General features: G+C 38.6%; 1 protein-coding gene across 4 annotated transcripts in view; it reads right to left on the minus strand.

Annotated features, from left to right (window-relative positions):
• The window catches only part of TBC1D4 (TBC1 domain family member 4), a 210,246-nt gene that overhangs the window by 50,935 nt on the left and 135,846 nt on the right, over positions 1–23,465 (minus strand). For all 4 annotated transcript variants that reach the window (XM_070380585.1, XM_070380586.1, XM_070380587.1 and 1 more), the window contains exons 5-8: positions 16,607–16,739; positions 10,909–11,000; positions 10,531–10,641; positions 6,297–6,416 (exon numbers count right to left, since the gene is read on the minus strand). In XM_070380585.1, coding sequence (XP_070236686.1) covers positions 6,297–6,416; positions 10,531–10,641; positions 10,909–11,000; positions 16,607–16,739 — 456 coding nt within the window. The remainder of the gene's footprint in view (positions 1–6,296; positions 6,417–10,530; positions 10,642–10,908; positions 11,001–16,606; positions 16,740–23,465) is intronic.

Consider the following 23,465-nt stretch of genomic DNA (forward strand, 5'->3'; position numbering starts at 1 on the left):
GCATGAACCGCAGCATACCAGGCCTCCCTGTCCATCGCCAACTCCCGGAGCTTACCCAAACTCATGTCCATTGAGTCAGTGATGCCATCTAACCATCTCATCCTCTGTAGTCCCCTTCTCCTCCTGCCTTCAATCTTTCCCAGCATCAGCATTTTTTCAAATGAGTCAGCTCGTCACATCAGGTGGCCAAAGTATTGGAGTTTCAGCTTCAACATCACTCCTTCATTACCCATCACCATACACAATTCTCTCTTCCCTTCTTTTCCCAGTAAACTTAGATCACAAGTTTCAGTTAAACTAATACTTGGTTCTTAGATTTTTAGACCTTGTAAATATTGTCTGCACCTGAGCTACATACATATTTCACTATTAATACAACTAACATCTTGTACAATTTGTTTTTCAGGGAATCACCTGAAACGAGTGAAAAGTGTTAGTCATTCAGTCGTGTCCGACTCTTTGCAATGCCATTGACTGTAGTCCACCAGGCTCCTCTGTCCATGGAATTCTCCAGGCAAGAATACTGGAGTGCGTAGCCATTCCCTTCTCCAGGGGATCTTCCCGACCCAGGGACTGAACCCAGGTCTCCTGCATCGTGGGCAGATTCTTTACCATCTGAGCCACCAGGTAAGTCCCATAACTACCTGAGTAATCACTAATTTATTACTAATTTATTTGTTTATCATTTATTTATCACCATCAGGGCTTCCCAGGTGGTGCTGGCCGTAAATAACTCGGCTGCCAGTGTAGGAGATGCAAAGGACATGGGTTCAATCCCTGGGTCGGAAAGATCCCCTGGAGGAGGGAATGGCTACCACTCTAGTATTCTTGCCTGGAGAATCCACGGACAGAGGAGCCTGGAGAGCTACCGTCCATAAGGTCGCAGAGAGCCGGACACAACTGAGGCAGCAGCACCAACAAACCACATTATGGGCGTCCATCACATAATGCGTCAATCACATTTTTTCTTTTTCTTTGAGCAAGCCATTTTTGAGACTTCTGTCTTCCTGTCCCAGTCTGGACTGGTAGAAATTCAGGTTTGCCAAATAGCTGTTTCAAGTATTCTCCTTCACTATCAAGCTAGAAATTTCCTTTGATGCTATCCTATGTTGAAAATTCTGTTTCCCTGGGCCATGTCTTCCTCTTGTTCAGCTTACTTCTTCATTTTAGCAGAACAGATTCCAGGTGCTTTCTGAGAAAGGGAGACTGGGAAGTATTTTTTTAAATGTATCAACATATGTCTGTAAATGCCTTTGTTCTTTATTTATACTACACTAATAGTTGTGCTGAATATACAGTTCTGCTTGGAAACATTCCTTCAGGCTATGTCAGCAGTGCTCAAGTGTCTTCTGGTACAGAAGTCTAATGTCATTGTGACCTGACCCGTACGACCCTGTTATTTCTCTATGGAGCAGAATCTAAGCTTACCCTTGGGCATTATGAAATTTCACAATGAATTGCCTTGGCATGGCTTTGTTCAGTCTTTCTATTGTGTATTTCCTGAGTCCATTAAATTTTGAAACATGTCCATTAGCTCTGAGAAATTTTTTCAATGATTTCTATGAAAATTTCTGCATGTATTTTCTTTCTGGAACTCCTACCCCTTGGCTTTTGGACCTCCAGACAGATTCTTTAACTGTTTACATTGTTCTCTTATTTTCCATTTCTTTCTCATTTTGCTTTACTTTCTGGAAGATTTTTTTCAACTTAGTTTCATTGTCTTCTATTGAATTTCTCTTTTTATGTTCACTATCAGAAAGTTATAAAAGTTCTATCCTGTTCTTAACTGACTCTTTGTATTTATGGTAGCCCATCTTGTTTCATAGAAGCAATACTTATTCTCATATGTATATATGTCACATATATATGTGTGTGTATATATCAATTATAGTTTTCTATCTCTGGTGGCTCTGTCAATACCAGCTATATCAATCATAAAACTAATAGCTGCATCTAATATTACCAAATGCTTACCATGTGCCAGGTATTATGTAAAGTATTCTATCAGGCATTACCTCATTAATCCCCACAACAGTTCTAATGAGGTAGATACTTAATTTGGCTCAACTTTATAGATAAGGAGACTGAAGTTCTGGTAGCTGAAGTAGCCAACATTTACACAGTTTAAAGACTGAGGAGCAATTTGAATTCAGGGAGGACAACTTTAAAGTGAGGCTCTTGAGCTCAATACTATTTCCTAAAGATAGAGCTTTGTGAAAAGTAAAATTACAAATAAAACCAATTAGCCTACATTAGCTGCGTGATTTTATAAATGTCCTAGAATTTGATCAAGGCTCTTTCAGTTCTTCGGTTCTATACTATAACATGATAAACTATACATGTGGCTGATAAATCATGGGGTTTGAGTTTGTGGGCAAGAAAAATGGGCCATGTCGCTTTCTGCTATTTTTTTAGCTGCTACTTATATGTCAACTGGCCTGGTTATTTTAGGCTATTTGCTCACGATAGAGAAAGCATTCAGATGGACATCAAACCATTTCCATTGTTAAAAAAACATTGTCACACATATTACTTGTAGGAGTGTTTCATCCACAAATTTTTCTTAAACAAAAAGAAAACTAAACTTACTTTACAATTTACCACAATTGTTAACTCACACATTTTAACAAATAAGGACAATGGCTATTACTCTGAAGAAAACATAAAATAAGGACTTTTTCCCAACTCACACTTTATATTAATAGCTCTCTTTTAGAATAATAATATACTAGTAAATATTCCTCTTTTGAAAAACTTCAATTTGAGAAAAAGCAACAGACAAACAACAAGAATACAAGACTCCATCATCTCATTTTTGAACAGATAGCTTTTTCAGTTTTACTACATTATGATTTAGTAACGCATGTGTCAAGCCTTTTCCTTTGGACTCACTTTTTAATTGTTTATGAACTGAGCTTTAAAGCATTTTGAAAATGTATCCTATTTCATAAACAGCTATCGTTCATTAAATGAAATATTCCAGCATTTAAAAATAGCAGCAATTATGAGCCGAACTATGACTGGAGGGTCAACTTTCTACTATATCACTCAGAGAGAAAAAAAATAAACTGACAAGTTTTAGAAGTAGGCAAAACCCATTTTCTATGTAACCTCTGAAACAACATGGTTAGCTGCCAGCCTTTCCAAGAAGTCCATTCTTCTGCATATGTTGCAAGTAAGACCTTGTTAGGTCACATAATTTATGGCATTTGGCAGCACTTTGGGACACAAAAGCTACAGTATCCACCTTGACCAGAATAGACTGGCAGTGCCCTTGCTAGAAATTCATTACAGCTGATCAAGGCTATGGAGCGGCACTTCAAAGTCCGTCACGTAAGTACTGTGCGGAATGCCAAGGTACTCGGTAGGATAATACCCTTGTGTCATTTGCCAATGACAGGTTCCAGGGCTGACCACTGCTGTATGTACCACCTCATATCCACAGTGTGACATTTTCCCAACATTCTGACATTTCATCCTCACGGCAATGGGCTCAATCAGAATGGATGGGAAATGTTTTCCCATTTCACAAGTGGAGAAAAAACTGTTTAGAAAGGTAAATAATTTGTCCAAGGTCATAAATATAAAACGTGCTTGGGCAAGATCTTGAATTCAGATCCCTGACCACCCCATAAATGATCAGTCTACTAAAATTCTCACTAAACACATGGGAGAGAGGGAGAAGAGAGAGGGAAGGACTGAGAGAGAAAGAAAGAACCTAACTGATTTATAAATGTTGAAGACAAGGAGATAAGGAAGTTTTATGAGAAGTTACATTAACACACTTCTGATAAATCTTCTAGAGGCTTTTTCCTAGGTTCTGTTTTCTGCTCATAAAATAACAGCATTGTCAGATGACCATGATTGCTGTAGGGCTTTTGTTAAAATTAGAAGACTCTCCATCATTAATAGAAATACCCATAAAGGATTTTGAGTTCTAGCAGAGAAATAAAAATAAGAATACCAGACATCAGAAGTCACTGTTCCAATGTACTACTGCGTTGACTTTCCTGCCCTTAACACTTTGGAAGATAACAGGTAGTTATTTTGTAGACTGTATCTCAAAGTGGGTTTGTTGATGTTTCCTTATGATTAGATTCAAGCATTGCCCCTCTGGCAGGAATACCACAGAAGTGCTTCTGTATTCTTTGTAGCACAGGATTTTAATTTTGTCCATTGTTGATGTCAGCCTTTTTCATCATAAAGTTACTATTTTCCCCTTTGTAATTACTAAGTATTCATTCTATCCAGTAAATATCCTGATAATGATCAAGTTGTCAATTTATTTTTCACATCCGAATAGACTCAGTTTCCTTTCATACAGGAAATGGATACCCACTCTAGCATTCTTGCCTGAAGAATTCCATGGACAGAGGGGCCTGGCAGGCTGCAGGCCATGCAGTCACTGAGAGTCGGACACAAGTGGGCGACTAAGCGCCTTAGTACCTTCCTGTTATACAACAGGCTACTGTCTGTCGCCGTCAACTATTCTGACGCTTAAATTGTCTCAGATGTCACCACTGGAATCCTTCAAGGTGTTTATGTCTTTGTGACATCCTGCCATCTCTCTTTGACAACTTCTTTATTATCTAGAATGCCAAGGTGCTCTGGACTTATCTCGTAATTTCCATATAGTCCTGGAACTAGCCATTTCTGCCAGGATCCTGGTTCCCTCTTTGTTTCTGTACAGAAACCGAAATCCGAGTCCTAAATCAAAAATCTGGTCACCCAAACAGACTTTAACCTGGTCACCCAACCAGGCTTAATGTATTATCTGACATATATAGAAAAGCTGTCCCCAGTGCCTATCAGTGGACCATATATACACATTTATACACATACACATATATTAATACACATATTACATACATATTATATGTATATGTATAATATATGTATATATTATTCTATTGCTCAAAACAGAAAAACCAAGATTCCATACCGCTACCTCTGAGTTGAATTCAACAGCAGCAGAATTCATTCTAATTCCCTCTCCCCTTTTAACTTTGTAATTCCCTTCTCCCAGAATCCCACTATCCTTCAACATTTACATATTTGGTCAGTTCCCTGTATGTAACCAATCTGCACAATTGGCACCTCACCCTCTCCTCACCCCACCCAGCTCCAGCAGCCCCACACAAGGCACCATCCTTGTACTGGGCACCTGGAATGCTTTCTCCCCTCCACTCTGCCTCTGACACCCTGCACTGAGCCATCCTGCTTCGGGGCACCCTCTTCACCTGCTCATGCTCCACTTGTAGAAACCAGACTGCCCCCACAGGCTGACAGCCTCCTCACCACACTCTGGTTTCTGCACGCTGCATTGGGACACCCACCCCCGCCACCACATACAGCACCCATTCAGGCTGTCTCCCTGCCCTGGGCCACGGTGTCTCCTCTGCCTTACAGACCCAAGACATATACCTTGCTATGTCTTGTCTAGTAGCTTCAGGAGTGAACTGTTTAGGAAGATGAAAATGAAGAGGAAAAGAAATCACTATGCTATTTTTTTTAATTTAAATTTATTTATTTTAATTAGAGGCTAATTACTTTATAATATTGCATTGGTTTTGCCATACATCAACACTATGCTATTTTTAAACAGAATAAATAAATTCACTGAAGAATACACACATTTCTGTTAAACTACAGCTAAATTTTTTTCATTTTATTTTTAAGTGGAGGATAATTATAATATTGCGATGGTTTCCTTCCATGGAAGCAATCTAAATGTCCATCGAAAAAGGAAGGATAAAGAAGTTGTGGTAGATATACACAATGGAGTATTACTCAGCTATAAAGTGAAATGCATTTAAGTCAGTTCTAATGAGGTAGATGAACCTAGAGCTTATCATACAGAGTGAAGTAGGTCAGAAAAAGGAAGACAAATATAATGTTTAATGCATACATATGGAATCTAGAAATGCTTAAAGTTTCCAGCATTCCCTCTCAGCTCCTAAGAATCAGTAAAAGAAAGACCTCCATTATAACTTTAAATGGTAAATGATAAAAAGTCATACAGGATTGGACATCAATATTCTATTTCCCCTCTTTATACATATATCTCAACTACTAAATGACTACTGTTCAAATTCAGACAGAAGACACATAAGAATAAATCTAGATCTGAGAATAAAACTTATTTTGAGAGATTATTTTAAATAAGCATTAACTAACTTAAAGTTATCTTAGTAGTTTTTTTTTTTTTTAAAGGAAATCTTCTGTAAGCCAGTTGAGAATGAAGCAGAGTAATTAGACAACACATAATATCTTGAAGAGCCTCAGTTTAATCTTACCCTTGAGAAGATATTTTCCAGGGAGCTAGTTAAGGATCTCTTAGCTTTATTTTTCAGAATGTCAAGTTTGAACCTTCCACTGCTTGTCGCATTTTCCGGGATTGTACTATTTGAAATAGTCTATGGAAAGAAAAACATTAATTTTGGTTTGGAAAAACTCAAGGTTAAATGAAGCTTTAAAAACAGGCTTATGATTAAACCATTAAAAAGCACAAGAATTCTTCTGGAGCTCTATTAAAGAAGTAATAATTTAGGTTCCACATCATAAGCACACAGATTATAAGCAAATGGGTTTAATTTTTAATATTATAAGTAATAAAAAGATAGAAATAAGATCTTTGATTTATGCCTTTCCTCTCTGCTAATATATTCCTGCTGCATTTAACAAAAACTAAAGATGTCACTTTTTACTGCTGTTATTTTGATTAATAACTATAATCATGCCTTTCCAAATTGCATACTTTATATCCAAATTACCAAGGAAAACACAAGAAACAGTTTTCAAAGAACAAAGAATCTTTTAGTAAAGCTGGATTCTGCTAATGCCTTTGTTATAATTCACTTTTCATTTGCGAGTGGGTCATCTATCTTTTTGATCAGCAAGTACTCCCTGACAGTACTAAACTGTATGAGAACCTACAATATGTTCACTATATAAATTGAGATTCTCTAAATATTTTATCCTATACAGACATAAAAAACTACTATGTATATCACATGGTTCTTCGTGCCAGAAAACTTCCAAAAGAGAACACTTATCCTTTGCTTGTGGAGGAAATATTCTCACATTTAACAGTGAAAAGAAGCAACACATAAGTATCAAACATGGAACTATGAGCTGTGGCTCTCAATGGTTAGGAAGAAAAAGATACACAGGATTTATTGCGGGCAGGGAAAAAAAAAAAAAAGGGTGAAGACTTTCCCAACACTGGGAATGATGTTGGCAAAATCATAAAGGCTGGGATGCTCACAGGATGGGATGTCAGTACAGATAGTTGACTAAAACAGAAGGAAGTGAGTGGAAAGTGGGAAGTGAAGCTGGAGATAAAACCTTGATCTTAAATGCTGGGTAATTAGGAAGAATCACTGATTACAATTTATAAGCTGAAGAACATCACTGTGAAAGTAATGTTTGGGGAAAATTTATGTGAAAAGAGTGTTCAAAAGTCATCCAAAGGACTGGGAAATCAGAGACTGGAAGATCAGATAGGAGGCTTCAGCACAGTCTACACAGGAGACAACAAAGGTCTGTAGTGGAGTTGGCGCCACAGGATCTTCTAAGGAGTTACTGATAAAATAAACACGGCTGCCATCCAAAAGGAAGGAAAACAATGGATCGGAATGTGGGCTGGACTGGGTTCTGGCTGTGTATAAGGACTAGGATGACTCATTATTCTAAGGCTTCGGGGTGAATGACACGACTGAGATGGGGAAATCGTGTTGTCACCGAGCACAATGCCTGACAGAGCAGCTCCTCAGTGAATCTGCTGTTGTTTAGTCTCTAATCCACGTCCCACTCTTTGCTACCCCATGGACTGTAGCCCGCCAGGCTCCTCTGTCCATGGGATTCTCCAGGCAAGAATACTGGAGTGGGTTGTTATTTCCTTCTCCAGGGGATCTTCCCAACCCAGGAATCAAACATACATCTCCTATACTGCAGGCAAGTTCTTTACCACTGAACCACCTGGGAACCCACTCAGTGAATACTAGTGGAAAGAAGAAAGGAAAAGAAAGAACAAAGGAGAGCAAGAGGAAGGAATTTAAGTATACTGGCAGGAAAACATACATAAATTGTTAAAATCTCCTCTGTGACCTTGAATTCTCTCCATCATATAGAAAATTTGTATCACTACTTACATACTGCCTTTGGCCTTCTGGTCAACATGACTATTATCATCAATGACTGATTTAAGCAAACCCATTAACAGATTTTACTCTTTAAATTTCTTGACCTTCTTGTGTCATTGGACATCGTTGATCTTCTTACTTGAACTTTTCTCCTACCTTGGTCATACCATAATAAATCTTTCTACCTCATTATTCCCTTTCAGTCCTTTTTTACTGGCTCCATTTTAGTTTACTCATTGCCTAAAATGTGGGTATCCCTCAGAACACCCGCCTTTGACTTCAAACCTGTGCCAAAGCTCACTGTCTTCTGTATTTATAATGTCAACTCATATTCTATGAGCACCAAATCCATTTTCTAATTATATCTCAAACACACTTGCAAAATTGAATTCTTCTTTCTTATTTCCATCTTCTGCCCTACTCTTGTCTTCTTTGTGTATTTCTTAGCTATTGCACCCAGTTCTTCCAAATCTGAAACCTTAAAGTCTCTCTCAGCAAGACCCTCTCCCATCCTAAACATATCTATCCTAAGGATCATGCTTCCCAAATAGCTCTTGACTCAGTGCCTCCCTTACATCTCCAGGGCTCTAGTTTAGCCTCTCTCTAAGACAAAATAAATTTTTCAAGATAGAATTATTCAATCTATTTATGTCCCAGTGCTCTCTCTGTCTAAAACATTCTTATATATCATGGTACAAACCACACTGTACTTCCATTTTCACTTCATTTGATTACATGTTGGTTTTTCCTTCTAAACAGTTAGAGGTCAGAAAAGAGCTGTCATTATTCATCTCTATTGCCTAGTACATAGTATGCACTTGATAAATGAATCACTTCCAACACAGTCTATTACCAGAGTCTCCCAATTCGAAAATGTGACTTCGGTCCTGGCACTGTCAACCCCCTCACTCACCAACCAGCCCCACAAACCGACCATCACTATGACAGAAGAATTATCTCTTTAAAGTACAAATCTGATTTTCTCTTGCTCTTACCTGAAATCCTTCAATGACAAAGTCAGGCATAGCACTTAAGGCTCTTTATCATCTCACCACTGCTTAGCCTCCAGCCTTATCCCTCATCAATTCCCAGTTCAGTTCAGTTCAGTCGCTCAGTCGTGTCCGACTCTGTGACCCCATGAATCGCAGCACGCCAAGCCTCCCTGTCCATCACCAACTCCCGGAGTTCACTCAAACTCGCATCCATTGAGTCGGTGATGCCATCCAGCCATCTCATCCTCTGTTGTCCCCTTCTCCTCCTGACCCCCAAGCAAACCCTAAAAAGCCAGTATGTCCTTGGAAGGCCTGCAAGGAGTATGTTCACTCATGGTGACAAAGTTACCACTTAACTGCTCAGTGTTCCTTCTTAAAACACAAATCCTCAACTGTTCTGATTAGAAAATTTTATCTCCCCTAAAATTCCAGCCCCACCCTCCCCCCAAAATCTCTTCCTCTCCAATTCTTTCATGCTTTCCTTTTCCCTCACTCTCTGCTCTGGTTCCAAAGCAAACACATAGCCACTTCGTGTTCACTGCACATTCTTTTAAAAAGCTATCTTGTTGCCTGTACTACATGTATCTATTAATATTTATGGTCACAAAGAGTCAGAAAGGACTGAGCAACTAACACTTTTCACTTTTAATATTTAGGCTTGCATTCCCTTTTGGATTATTTGAGGTCCTCTCTGCAGGCTGCATCATCATTGATGTCTTTTTTGTCACATTAACATATAGCTTGGCTCATAGAAAGTCCTCTAGAAGTACTTGTACAATAAATAATTAAGGAATCACTTATCACATGGTATGTGATTTGTTCTGAATAAAATGAAATAAAAATATAACCTGAATTAGTGTTATTGAGGTAAATATGTCATAATTTCCTTAGATGTCATTGCCACTGGTCTTGCTTTATCTACATGCAGCTGAGAACACATTCTAAACCACGTGCACAGAAACATCATCCCTTAGTTTGCAGTCAGGAGAGCTGTTTCCATGACATTACTTCTTCTTTGCATGTTTGCCTTCTACCGCTCAAGGCTGTCTAAGTTTTTAATGAAATAAGATGTTCATATGGATTTGAAATAAAATAATGGATTAGTATTACTAAAATACGTACATTCGTTCTAAATCATGAGCATTTGCTATCACTGGTTTTCTATCAAAATTCACAATTTTTTTACATTTTAAAAGCATCACAATTTTATCTCCATGTGCCAATGCTCGCTAAAATCTACTATAAAATTTCTGAGATGCTAGGAGGAAAAGGATGATTAGGGCTTAACCCTAAAGATGAGAACACAAAGCAAAGAAACTCCTTTTACAACTTCTATGAAATTTTGATTGAATATATGAAAAAAACAAAAATCAGTCAGGGAGCAAACGTCTCACCAATGGGCCTTCCCCGATATGAACATGTGTCTTCTGCTTGGCTTCGCATAGCTGCCTCAGATGTAAAATCACAAGTTCATTCTCCTCCTGGTCATTGACTGCCTTCATTTTCTGTTGAAGACAGACCAACAGCACATTATGGGAAGACAACGTCCACTGTTTTATTCTCACTTAATTTTATCTGTCTGGTAGACAAACATAAATAAAGCTAAGCACGTACCTGCTCTTAAGAACAAAAGGGGGTTCTAGTAACTATCAGAGAATATAGTGGGATACCTATCTTTTGTTTCATATAGAGAAATGGAAAAAGGAACTCAAAAAACAGGATCCAATTCTCATTCTTTATATCTTATTTGTGAGGACTATAAATCATGTTACCTGAACGCGTTCAAAGATGTCAGCTTGCTCATTATCTGTCAGGGATGAGAGATGCCTCTGTATGACCAGCTTGGCTCTTGGTGGGTAGAGACCTAAGGGAAATGATCGGGATTCGTGTTAAACAGCTTCTAGCCACAGAGATATATATGTTAGTCACTCAGTTGTGTCTGATTCTTTGTGACCCCATGGACTGTAGCCTTCCAGGCCTCTCTGTCCATGGGATTTTCCTGGCAAGAATACTGGAATGGGTTGCCATTTCCTTCTCCTGGAGATCTTCCCAACCCAGGGACTGACCCAGGGAATTAGAAAGAAGAAAAGCTTCTAGAAACTTCTCAGCTCTACATTTCTTTGTGCAATATACAACAAAATGCTGGGGAAATCTGTGATCATGTTCAGAAACACTAACCCTGGGGACTGAACCCTGCACTGCTAGGCAGATTCTTTACCACTCAAATATAAATATAAATATATAAAATGCACTGCCACCTGTCCCTTCACCAGCAGGCTCTGAAGTTAAACCTTCTCAAGGAGTTATGTCCCTGCCTACAACAAACCTTGGAACACTGCAAAGAAATAATTAAATGGAAAATCTCCTCACCAAAAGCAATGACCCCTATGAGTGATCTTGAAGTCAGACTTATTAACAAAAAATATCTCAGTTCAGTTCAGTTCAGTCGCTCAGTTGCGTCCGACTCTTTGCGACCCCATGAACCGCAGCACACCAGGCTTCCCTGTCCAACACCAATTCCCGGAGTCTACCCAAACCCATGTCCATTGAGTCAGTGATGCCATCCAACCATCTCATCCTCTGTCATCCCCTTCTCCTCTTGCCCCCAATCCCTCCCAGCATCAGGGTCTTATCCAATGAGCCAGCTCTTCGCATCAGGTGGCCAAAGTATTAGAGTTTCAGCTTCAGCATCAGTCCTTCCAATGAACACCCAGGACTGATCTCCTTTAGGATGGACTGGTTGGATCTCCTTGCGGTCCAAGGGACTCTCAAGTCTTCTCCAACACCACAGTTCAAAAGCATCAATACTTTGGCGCTCAGTTTTCTTTATAGTCCAACTCTCACATCCATACATGACCACTGGAAAAACCATAGCCTTCACTAGATGGACCTTTGTTGGCAAAGTAATGTCTCCGCTTTTTAATATGCTGTCTAGGTTGGTCATAACTTTCCTTCCAAGGAGTAAGCGTCTTTTAATTTCATGGCTGCAATCACCATCTGCAGTGATTTTGGAGCCCAGAAAAATAAAGTCAGCCACTATTTCCACTGTTTCCCCATCTATTTGCCATGAAAAATAGCTTCCATGGTTAGCTGTTGATTTGGTATCATGTGTCTACACCATGAAGGTACTTCAGACACCGCTGAAGGTACTAACAAACTCAGCCATCGTAGAAACTCTTAGGTGACTATTAGCCTTGGCCAAAATCTCTAAGCTTAAAACTGGACATTCAAAAAAGAAAAAAATAACTACTAATATTAAAAAGCAGACCTGGACCTTATTAGCTAAGAAGCTCTCCCCTTTATGCAGGTCTTGGTAATGAAACTTCAAGGACATCATTACTACTTAGGGACATTTTTTAGTATTACAATTTTCCCAACAAACTCTTTATATTCTTATATCATGTTATTCATATATCTGTTGCACTTCTACACATAATTTAGGTTAAATCCTCAGGCAAACATCTTTTCCATAAAAACATTTTTAATTTTTTAAAAGGGGAAGTGAAATTCATATTAATAATGATTTGCCTGACCATCCATTTTTCAGAAACAGATCTACATAGTTAGGGGTCACTTATAACATTGCTACTGTACTGTGACTAGAAAGAGGATATCCAGCTATTCATATTTAATGACTCTTAAATGTAGACTGCACTTTAAAATCCCTAGGAGAGATGTGCCTCAAAATATGCATTGTTTAAAAAAAAACAAAACAACTAGAATTCCTATCCTGGTGTGTAGAACATGTATAGGGCCACCACTGGACCTGTTTTAAACCACTGTGTAGTATATGATGGGAACTGGAAAGAAGAAAAGCTTCTAGAAACTTCTCAGCTCTACATTTCTTTGTGCAATATACAACAAAATGCTGTGAAAATCTGTGATCACATTCAGAAACACTAAAATTCATTTTGATGGTGTGATGTCACACACTACCACAGCTTATTATTTGCTGGCAAAGTCTCCTCAGGCAGTACATTAAGAAACTGATTCACATGAGTGGGGTTTTTTTGTTTGTTTGTTTTATGTTGTTTATTATTCCAGTATGTTATTAGCATGTGTAGGAGGACAAAAGATTAAAAAGGAGAAAAGTAAACAGGGTATTTACTTGAAGTATGTAACTAAATCTATAGCCCAGGAAGTTTCCTCAGTCTTTCATTTCAAAGGAAGAATTGCAAACAGCTGTATATTATTTATTTTCAAACTATGCATGCCCCCTACACTGCCTTGAATTTGATTTGGCTTCCAATTTGGAATCACTGATTAGTGAATTAACCAGTCCTGAGAGGTAAGTGTATTATTTAGCCCTCACACAAGTTATTGTAGGAAAACAAGATTGAGGATAATTGTTCCAGCTCCACAATGCTCAGCATCACTTTAGTTTCACATGCTGAGGATGGTCCTCGAGAGATGGTGCCCTCAGACACTGCTTCCTGGATTCACTCTGGTCCACCAACATGACTGTGCTACTCTTCCCGGTCTATGTCCTTAACATAGGCATAGATTATGCTGGCATATGTATCTACTCCCTTCCTTTCTTTCTTTTTCAGTACAAAAAGAACTCCATGTTAATGCAGCCAAATGTATTGACAGGACTCTATAATTCTGAGTAAGCTATATGAAATACTAATACCTGCTGCTGCTGCTGCTGCTAAGTTGCTTCAGTCATGTCCGACTATGTGCGACCCCATAGATGGCAGCCTACCAGGCTCCCCTGTCCCTGGGATTCTCCAGGCAAGAACACTGGAGTGGGTTGCCATTTCCTTCTCCAATGCATAAAAGTGAAAAGTGAAAGTGAAGTTGCTCAGTTGTCTCCGACTCTTAGCGACCCCAGGGACTGCAGCCTACCAGGCTCCTCCGTCCATGGGATTTTCCAGGCAAGAGTACTGGAGTGGGGTGCCATTGCCTTCCCTGATACTAATATCTAGATACTCCTAAATACTTGTATATACTCCTATCTTTCTCACTTTCTACTCATATTAATTTGTGTTGAATCTCAATACAGTCCTTTTTCCAGCTTTATACTTTGTACATAACATAAGTTCAGAATCCACAGTTATCCTGCCCCAATGAAAACAGCCTTGGGGGAAACACACTGATGCCACGGCTTCAGGACACTGTGATCCTGAAAATCCTTGCTTTCTGATATTCTTCCAGAAAGAAACATCAAGTTGCTGTGGAATCATATTGAACAAGTTCAAATCCTGATTCTGCCCCTCCTCAGCAGTGAGGATGTGATAGTTATTACCCACTATGCATCTCAGTGCCTGTTCCTTATGAGTAAAATGAGGATTAAAAAATAGCACCTATCTTGTGGGATTTCTATATGGATGAAGTGATCCATTGGAAAAGACTCTGATGCTGGGAGGGATTGGGGGCAGGAGGAAAAGGGGATGACAGAGGATAAGATGGCTGGATGGTATCACCAACTCAATGGACGTGAGTTTGAGTGAACTCCGGGAGTTGGTGATGGACAGGGAGGCCTGGTGTGCTGCAATTCATGGGGTCACAAAGAATTGGACACGACTGAGTGACTGAACTGAACTGAACTGAAGTGGTCCAAGATATGGAAACCACAATAGTGCTGAGACACAGTAAGTCTTATGAGAGTATCTGTCTTAAGTTATTCCTTTCATTTTTACTACCAGAGCACTGCCCTATCTTATGTTCTCTTAGCCTAATGCCAAAGACAAGGGTAAAAAATCGAATCAGAAGGTGTTAGCCAAGGCCTTGGGAAAAGAATCTGTGTGAATCTTTCTCAGTCAATAAGAACCCTTCCTTTGCTCCGTTCAGATACATACATACCTTGAAGGTTGGGGACCTTAAATTTCAGTCCATTCAAGATCTTGGGAGGGCCCTACTAATTCTGGATGTATAGTTTGCATTCTCTTCCTTTACAAAGATCTCTAAAACTAAAATTTTTAAAGGAGCTTTTTTTAAATATGATTTGCATAATTTCCTACTGGTGGTTTTATCTTTTTCTTATAGATAATAACAGTCCTCACAAATTCCGAACAGCAATCTGCTATCTCCTCATTTGTTGCTTATCATTTAACTTCCAAGTAAGCAGTTGTTGTTTTGTAAAAACGTTAAGATTTTATGAAATCAAATCTGTCAATGTCTTCTTTTGGTAGTTTCTGCATTTCTGTGTCTTAATAAAGGCTTTCTTGTTTAGGGACAAAATAACATTTTTATTTTAATGATTTTAGTATTTTTCTTGTTTACATTGAAGACTTTGATCCCTCTAGAATGTATTTTCAGTAGATACATAGAAGGAATCTTTGGATGGCAAACTGATTCAACACCATCTCTTGAATCACTCAGCCTTTTCTGCCCAGATTTATATTCCCTTTACCATACACCAAAACTGTTCCATCTTTGTAAAGGTTATATATATGTTTGAAAACAAGGCATGTTCTGCAAAATATTATAAATTTTTAAATTTGACTACTACATTTAAATTTTAAATTTGACTATTACTTATTCACACAGTTGAGTGGAAATTCGATAAATTTTGCCATGTGCCTTTGATTTTCCTGCCTACTTAACAGATATCACAAGTTACACTTATTATGGCTCATACATTCTCTGCTTTATTCTACAGCTCAACCTCTCCCCATCAACACTACCATCTATCATACTGAATCACATTTACTTGCTCCCAAGCCTGCCTTCCCTTCAGACTATAAGCTTCCTGAAGGCACAGTCCACATCTCAATCATCTCTGCATCCCCAGTGCTGAGCACGCTACCCAGAACGTGATTTTGGGTAGGCCAAAAAGTTCGTTTGGGTTTTTCCATAAGCAGATTTAGAAAAACTTGAATGAACTTTTTGGCCAACCCAACAGATGCTTAGCAAGTATCTATTAAATTGTGTGTCCTCTTGGGTGCAGTAGCTTTCAACCTTTTTATTAGGGGACAAGGAGAAGAGAGGAAAACTGAGTCAGAATCACCTCTTCCTCATGTCCCTCCCCCTCTTCAAAACACATCTTTTTTTTCAACTTGCTTTATGACATCATGTCTATTATCTGGGTGATTTTCAAATGTCCCTCAAAAGTTAGGAAAGTTTCATTCCTGTTCTAAACCTTTAGGGAAAAAAGAACACATCATCAAGTGAGAAGAGAAAAAAATCTACAGTCAACATTCTGGGAGGGTTTGCCTCTCTTCATTCATTCAACAAATATTTGGTCAGTTCCCACTGTGCACACAGTAGAGTCTTAAGAACTGTGGGAAATGCAAGTTCCTCCCTGGAGTCTGCCTCTGGAAAAAAAAGTTAAAAAATAAACAAAAAAGGAAAAAGAGCCCAGCACCTAGGAGAGACTGACTGCACAAATTTGACTGGATGTGAGGAATAATTCTTAGGGCTCTTGGTTTACCTCGAAACAAAGAAGCATTCAACAACAGTAGCAACTTTCTCACTTCCTCAACGCCAAAGTAAACTCCTCTCTGCCAAGGCCAACTTATACTGTACCTTCGATCCTTTCACAGAGCTTATGCAAAGAGTGCATGGGGCAGGCCTCACACAGCTTAATCTGGGTCTTGGCACTCTGCAGGGCAGCGGCCGTGCTGAAAGCCTGTTTCAGAGTCAGCATTACCTCATCAACCTACAAGAAAAACAGAGGCCAGGTCTGCAAACGTTTGCCTTCAGGGTAACATATTAAAAGCCCAATAGCAATGCGAGGCTTCATTGATGCCTACTAAATCTTAATAATGTAATTTTGATGATAGAGAGAAAACATTGTCTTGAAGTTAGACCTTCAATTAATTATACATAAAATTGGAAACTGGATGAAATAAGACTATTTTAATGTGTATAATACAATACTGACCTGTTACTTGAATGCTGTTTTTGAATCCCACTGAGTACTATGCTATCAGTTGAATGATAGCCAATCAGAACTTTGTTTTCTTTTTTAAAATTTTATAGAATTATAGTTGATTTAGTTTTGTTTCAGGTAGACAGCAAAGTGATTCAGTTATACATATATATATTCATTCTTTATCAGATTCTTTTCTCATATAGGTTATCACAGAATATTGAGTACAGTTCCCTGTCCTATACAGTAGGTCATTGTTGGTTATCTAAGGTCTTTATTAAATTAAAGTAGTTTATCAGATAAAGATCTCTTTGGAAGTTTTGCCTGCAATACATAGGGAGCAACAAAATAAGTCTAACATTAACTTGTGTTAATAAGTATCTTATTGATTTTATCCTTTTGGATCATTTTTAGTGCAACAAGTGAACATGTGTTTAACCAAAGTTCTGGGGAGAAACGAGCTCAATAAATAACATGGTAAGTGGGAGGGAGGTTCAAGAGGGAGAAAACATATTTTTACCTATGGCTAATTCATGTTGACGTATGGCAGAAACCAAAATAATATTGTAAAACAATCATCCTCCAATTAAAAATAAATATATTTTTTAAAAATTAAAAAAATAATAATCTTGGGGAAATTCTATGAAGGCTGCTGAAGTTTCTTTTCCTAGAGTTCTACTGAGATATAATCGATATACAGCACTGTATAAGTCTGAGGTGTACAGTATGATTTGACTTACATGCATCATGAAATAGTTATCACAATAAGTTTAGTGAACATCATCATCTCACATAGATGCAAGATTAAATAAACAGAATTTTTTCTGTCCTTGTGATGAGAACTCCTGTCTTTTCTCTATGGCTTCTATTTATTAATATTCACATTTTGCTTCTGGTTTGTGACACTAAGAACTGCTGACATCTTCCTGTCTAACAGCAGGGTCTCACCACTAGGTCAAGAGCTTGAAAACTGCCAGCCTGTCTCTTCCTTGCTCTTCCAATGACTTAGTCAAGAAGTTGGACTCTAGCATTCTCATTTCCTGGTTGTTTCTTCGAGGTCAACCAACAGCTCATCCTCCAGGCATTGTTAAGCCAACTTCAGGCCAGGTTTCCTCCTCTGTGGCACAATCATCAGAGTAAAGTGTAGTTTTCTCACCCACTGTAGAACTGAGGTCAAAGTCTAAAACCTGCATGGGGAGCTGTAAAGTACCAGCGCCTCATCCAAACTCTCTCTGATATTCAAAACCATTGACACGCTTTATAAACTATGCTTTGTTTTGTTCTGTTTTTATTGAGGTAACATTTGTTTATAACATTATATAAGTTTCTTGGTACAAATTTAATTCAACTTCTGTATACACAGTGTGCTTAGCACCCAAGTCTCACTTCCATCTGTCACCATACAATTGACCCCTTTACCATTCTGCTCTCTCTCCCACCCCTGGTCCCTCTGGTAACCACCAATCTGTTCTTTGAGTGTGTGTGTTTGTTTCTGATTTATTTTTTATACTCTGCATATGAGGGAATCATACTTATTTCTCATAGCGTAATACCCTCAAGGTCTAGGTCCATCATGTTGTCATTAATGGCAAGATTTCATACTTTTACATGGCTGAATAATAATCCATTTTATATATATATATATATATATATTCCTGGTATATATATATCAGATGGTAAAGAATCTACCTGCAATGCAGGAGACCTGGATTCAATCTCTGCATTGGGAAGATCCCCTGGAGAAGGAAATGGCAGAATTCTTGCCTGGGAAATCTCATGGAGAGAGGAGCCTAGCAGGCTACAGTCCATGGGGTCACAAAGAGTCAGACATGACTGAGCAACTAAGCACAGAACATACATGTGCATATATATACACATCACATCTTCTTTATCCATTCGTCCATTGATGGGCACTTCCATGGATACCATATCTTGGCTCTTGTAAACCACAATGAACAGAGCGGTGCATATCTTTTCAAATTAGTGTTTTTAGTTTTTTCAGATAAATACCCAGAAATGGAATTGCTAGACCACATGATAATTCTAGTCTTAATTTTTTGAGGAATCTCCATATTGTTTTCCATAGTGGCAGCACCAGTTTATATTTCTACCAAAACAAAAGGCCACAGGCACAAGAAAAGATGCTTAACATAACTAATTTTTAGGGAAATGCAAATCAAAACCACAATTGAGGTATCACCTCACACACATATCAGAATAGCTATTACCCAAAAGACAAGAAATATTTAATAACAAGTGTTGGAGAGGATGTTGAGGGAAAAGACCCTTTGTACACACAGCCCTTTTTAAAGACCTTTTTCTCCCTTCCCTTATGGGCTGGTTTAAGAAAAAGTTATTACTTAATGGAGTTACTCCACTGTTGCATCTGAGTGTATGAAGAAGCTGGAATAAAAAGAAACTTCATCCACAAGTCCATTCTCTGTGTCTCTATTTCTGCCCTGCAAATGGGTTCATCAGTACCATTTTCCTAGAGTCCATATATATGCATTAATATAAAATATCTGTTTTTCTCTTACTTCACTCTGTATAACAGGCTCTAGGTTTGTCCACCTCAGTTCAACTAACTCAGATTTGTTCCTTTTTATGACTGAGTAATAATCCACTGTATATATATACCACAACCTCTCTATCCATTCACCTGGACATAGTGGGGGAAGGAGAGGGTAGGACAAACTGAGAGAGCAGCACTGAAATATAATGCATGCATGCATGCTAAGTTGCTACAGTCATGTGTGACCCTACGGACTGTAGCCTGCCAGGATCCTCTGTCCACAGGATTCTCTAGGCAAGAGTGCTCGAGTGGGTTGCCTTGCTCTCCTCCAGGGGAATCTGCCTGACCCAGGGATCAAACACAAGCCTCTTACCTCCTGCACTGGAGGTGGGTTCTTTATCACTAGCGCCACCTGATATAATACCATGGGTAAAATAGAAATCTAGTGGGAAATTGCTACATAACACGGGGAGCTCAGCCTGGTGCTCTGTGACACCCTAGAGGGGTGGGATGGGGGTGAGATTCAAGAGGGAGAGGATATATGTATATATATAGTTGAGTCACATTATTGTATGACAGAAATCAATAAAACATTGTAAAGCAATTATTCTCCAATAAAAAATTTAAAAAGACACTTTATTCTTCTGATATTGCTTAAAGGACCAAGTAGCCAGTGATTAGTCAGCTATGTTTTACTATAACTTTTTAAAAAGCTCATCAATAAATTTATATCATTCTATGTACAAAAAATGGAGTATCCATAATCTGCTCTTTTATACTATAATTTAAAAAAATAAAGAGTTCTAACGCTCAAAAATAAAAGCACTACATGCTTTAGTGACTTTGCATTTTCATTTCATTTGCCTTGTTATGTATTCAAAAGCAATTTCAATGACTTACATTGATATTTACTATTGTTTTCTTGTTTCTCATGAATTTAAGGCAGTGAAGGGGTTAGTCACCTGTTTAACTTTCAGGTAGTTTATTATTTGTTATTTGGTAAGAATGTGATGTAAAAGGCCTCCAATGGAAATACTGAACTTTCATGATTTTTTAATCCATTTCTAGATGAAACAAGATCATTTCAATGGTGACTGAAATGTGGCTACTGATTTCTCCCAGCCATAAATATTACCAAAATTTTACTTCTAAAATTTTCAGTGTTTTACTTTGATTTAATCTACCATTTTATAGATGGTTTATAAATTCTATGATGGTATCAGAGCAACTAAAAGTTAAATTAATACTATGAAGTTAAATTCAGTTCAGTCGCTCAGTCGTGTCCAACTCTTGGCGACCCCACGGACTGCAGCATGTCAGGTTTCCCTGTCCATCACCAGCTCCCTGAGTTTGCTCAAACTCCGGGAAGGTAAATCAGTAGTATGAATAACTTAATTGTTTTAGTTTAGATCAGCAACAACAAAAAATCCTAGGAAATGTTAAAAGTTTAACACTAAAGGAATGAGTAAAGAGAAATCAACCATATGGAACAAAAAGAAAGTATTCTTAGTGTGACCATCAGGAAAAATTAAATTTCCAGAGAAAATTATGTGATGGAACAAAGAAAGCTAATTTATGAAATTAAGGGGAAATTCCATGATGAAAATAATGCTCATAAACATTTCCCTACCAAACTTAAGTTCTGTATGGCATTTAAGAATGAGAATCACAGAATATATAAGGACTTCAAAAGATTATCTAGCCTCATTCTCTGGGAAAATCTACACTCTTAACCCCACACAAAGCCTGGGTCTTGGTAATGTGGATTTTGGGGGTTTCTTTGTTTTACTAGTTTTACTTTCCCGGGATACTATTGTGGGGATCTGTGGATCTGAGGAGTTCTACTTTTTCTGTCTATGAACAGTAGTCAGTTCCATTTTTTTTCATACCTTTTAAACCATTTTTGGAGAAAGCAGAAATGATATTTTCCAGAAATCTCAAATGTGGTTAAACAAGATTAAGCCACTTGCTTTGCGTTACTTTACAAAAGAAGGAAGGGAGGGAAGGAGGAAGCAAGGGAAGGAGGGAAGGAGGAGCACTGAGCATCTAAACTTCTGGAGTAACCCTCCAGGGCCCATCTGAACGCTATACAGTAAGCCCCCTATCCAGGAACCCTTCAAGTTGGGAACTTTCAAAGACATGAACATGCGTTCACATTTCAAATCACGTTAAGTTAGCACACATGCCTGGCGTACATTGTCACATGCGTCCGTCCTCTACAAGTGGTTTTGCTTTTGTGTACTTTACTGCACAGGACTGTTGTGAGCAACAAGAGGAGCTTACTAATGAAGACCTGATAGAACTGGAGGCCCAGAAAAAAGACAAAGACGAAAGGAAGAAGAAGTAACTGAAGAACCGAAGAGATTCATGACACAGGAAACGGCAAGGGTATTTTATCTGAGCAGGCACTGTTAAGGTTATGAGACCCAGGACCCAAATGTAGACCCGTACATAAAGATTGCAGCAGCTGTTCAGAATGCAATCCAGTGTTACTGTGTTATCTATGGTGAGAAAAAAAAGAGCTAATACCCAGACATCACTGGATTGTTTTTTCAAGAGGGTAGATGGAATTGAATTCAGCAAGGAAGCAGAACCTGTGCCATCAGCATGAGGCATGAGTGAAATTTGAGATTGCCCTCCATCTCCTATTGCTGATGCTCCTTCAGCTCTACCATCTCCCACCTCCTCTCCCTCCTCCAGTCAGTAACTCTTCTTGCCTGTCCACTCGATGCCAGCTCCCGTGTGCCAGCTGTTGTACTGTGCTACTACACTTTTCAAGGTACTGCACTATAAGATAAAAAGTGTTTTCTTTATTGTTTTTGTCTGTTTTTTATGTATTGTTTGTGTGAAAAGTATTAGAAACCTATCACAGTACAGTACTATATAACCGATTGTGTTAGCTGGGTACATAGGTTAACTTTGTTGGACTTAGGAACAAATTGGACTTACAAACAAGTTCTCAAAATGAAACTCGTACGTGTGGGACTTACTGCACTGTTTATCATTCATAACAATCTCTGCAAAGAAACAAGAGAAAAAGCTAGTTGCATATTCTCTGTGCTCAGAGTAGATAAGTCAGCATGTGTAGTTTTGCAATATTTTGTCTTTCACAACTACCAAGCCACATCAAACATAACACTGCTTAGACCTATATAATATTTGACTGTTTTATTCTATATGTCAGCTGCTTGAACCATCCTCCTTTATACAGGAAATTTACATTTAATTTTTCCTGTAGCTTGCAATTCTGATGCCTCACCATTCAGTTAAGATGGTTACTGATAAAAAAAAAGTGAACAGAATTTCAAAGATTCCAGCACAGGCCCCTCCTTAAGAATAATGATGCCGGCACTAATATTCTGATGCAACTTCAATGTAACAGGAAGACATTCTCAGCCAGTCTTGGCTGTTGCCTGAGCCACAGAACTTCTCAAGATGGAAAAATGCAGCATGTTCCTAGACTCTCAACTCTGACTTCCTGTTCTGAAAACTCATCCTATGTACATGAGGGAAAAATAAAAATACTAAAAAATACAAGCAAAACAAAACTTGTAAAAGAGGTTGGAAATCAGAAGGTTTTACAGTTTTCTTCTTGGTGGAGGTTATCCAGTAATCAGAAATTTGTTACTGTTCTTTTTGTTAGTCACTCAGTCATGACCAACTCTTTGTGACCCCACAGACTGTAGCCTAGCAGGCTCCTCCGTCCATGGAATTCTCTAGGCAAGAATACTGGAGTGGGTTGCCATGCCCTCCTCCAGGGGATCTTCCCGACCCAGGGATCAAACCCGGGTCTCCTGCCTGCAATGCAGGCAATTCTTTACCATCTGAGCCATGAGGGAAGCCCTAATCAGAGATTAACCAGCACATATAAAAAGATTACCTGAAGTTAAGAGTAACACACTCTACCACTCAAAAATACACTTACCAACCCCTGCTCTTCTAGAAACTACTGGGGGATACAACAGTAAGGACAGCCTGACCTTGTAGGAGTCACCACCCAG

This window comes from Bos mutus, chromosome 12, assembly GCF_027580195.1.
Source record: "Bos mutus isolate GX-2022 chromosome 12, NWIPB_WYAK_1.1, whole genome shotgun sequence".
NCBI lineage: Eukaryota > Metazoa > Chordata > Mammalia > Artiodactyla > Bovidae > Bos > Bos mutus.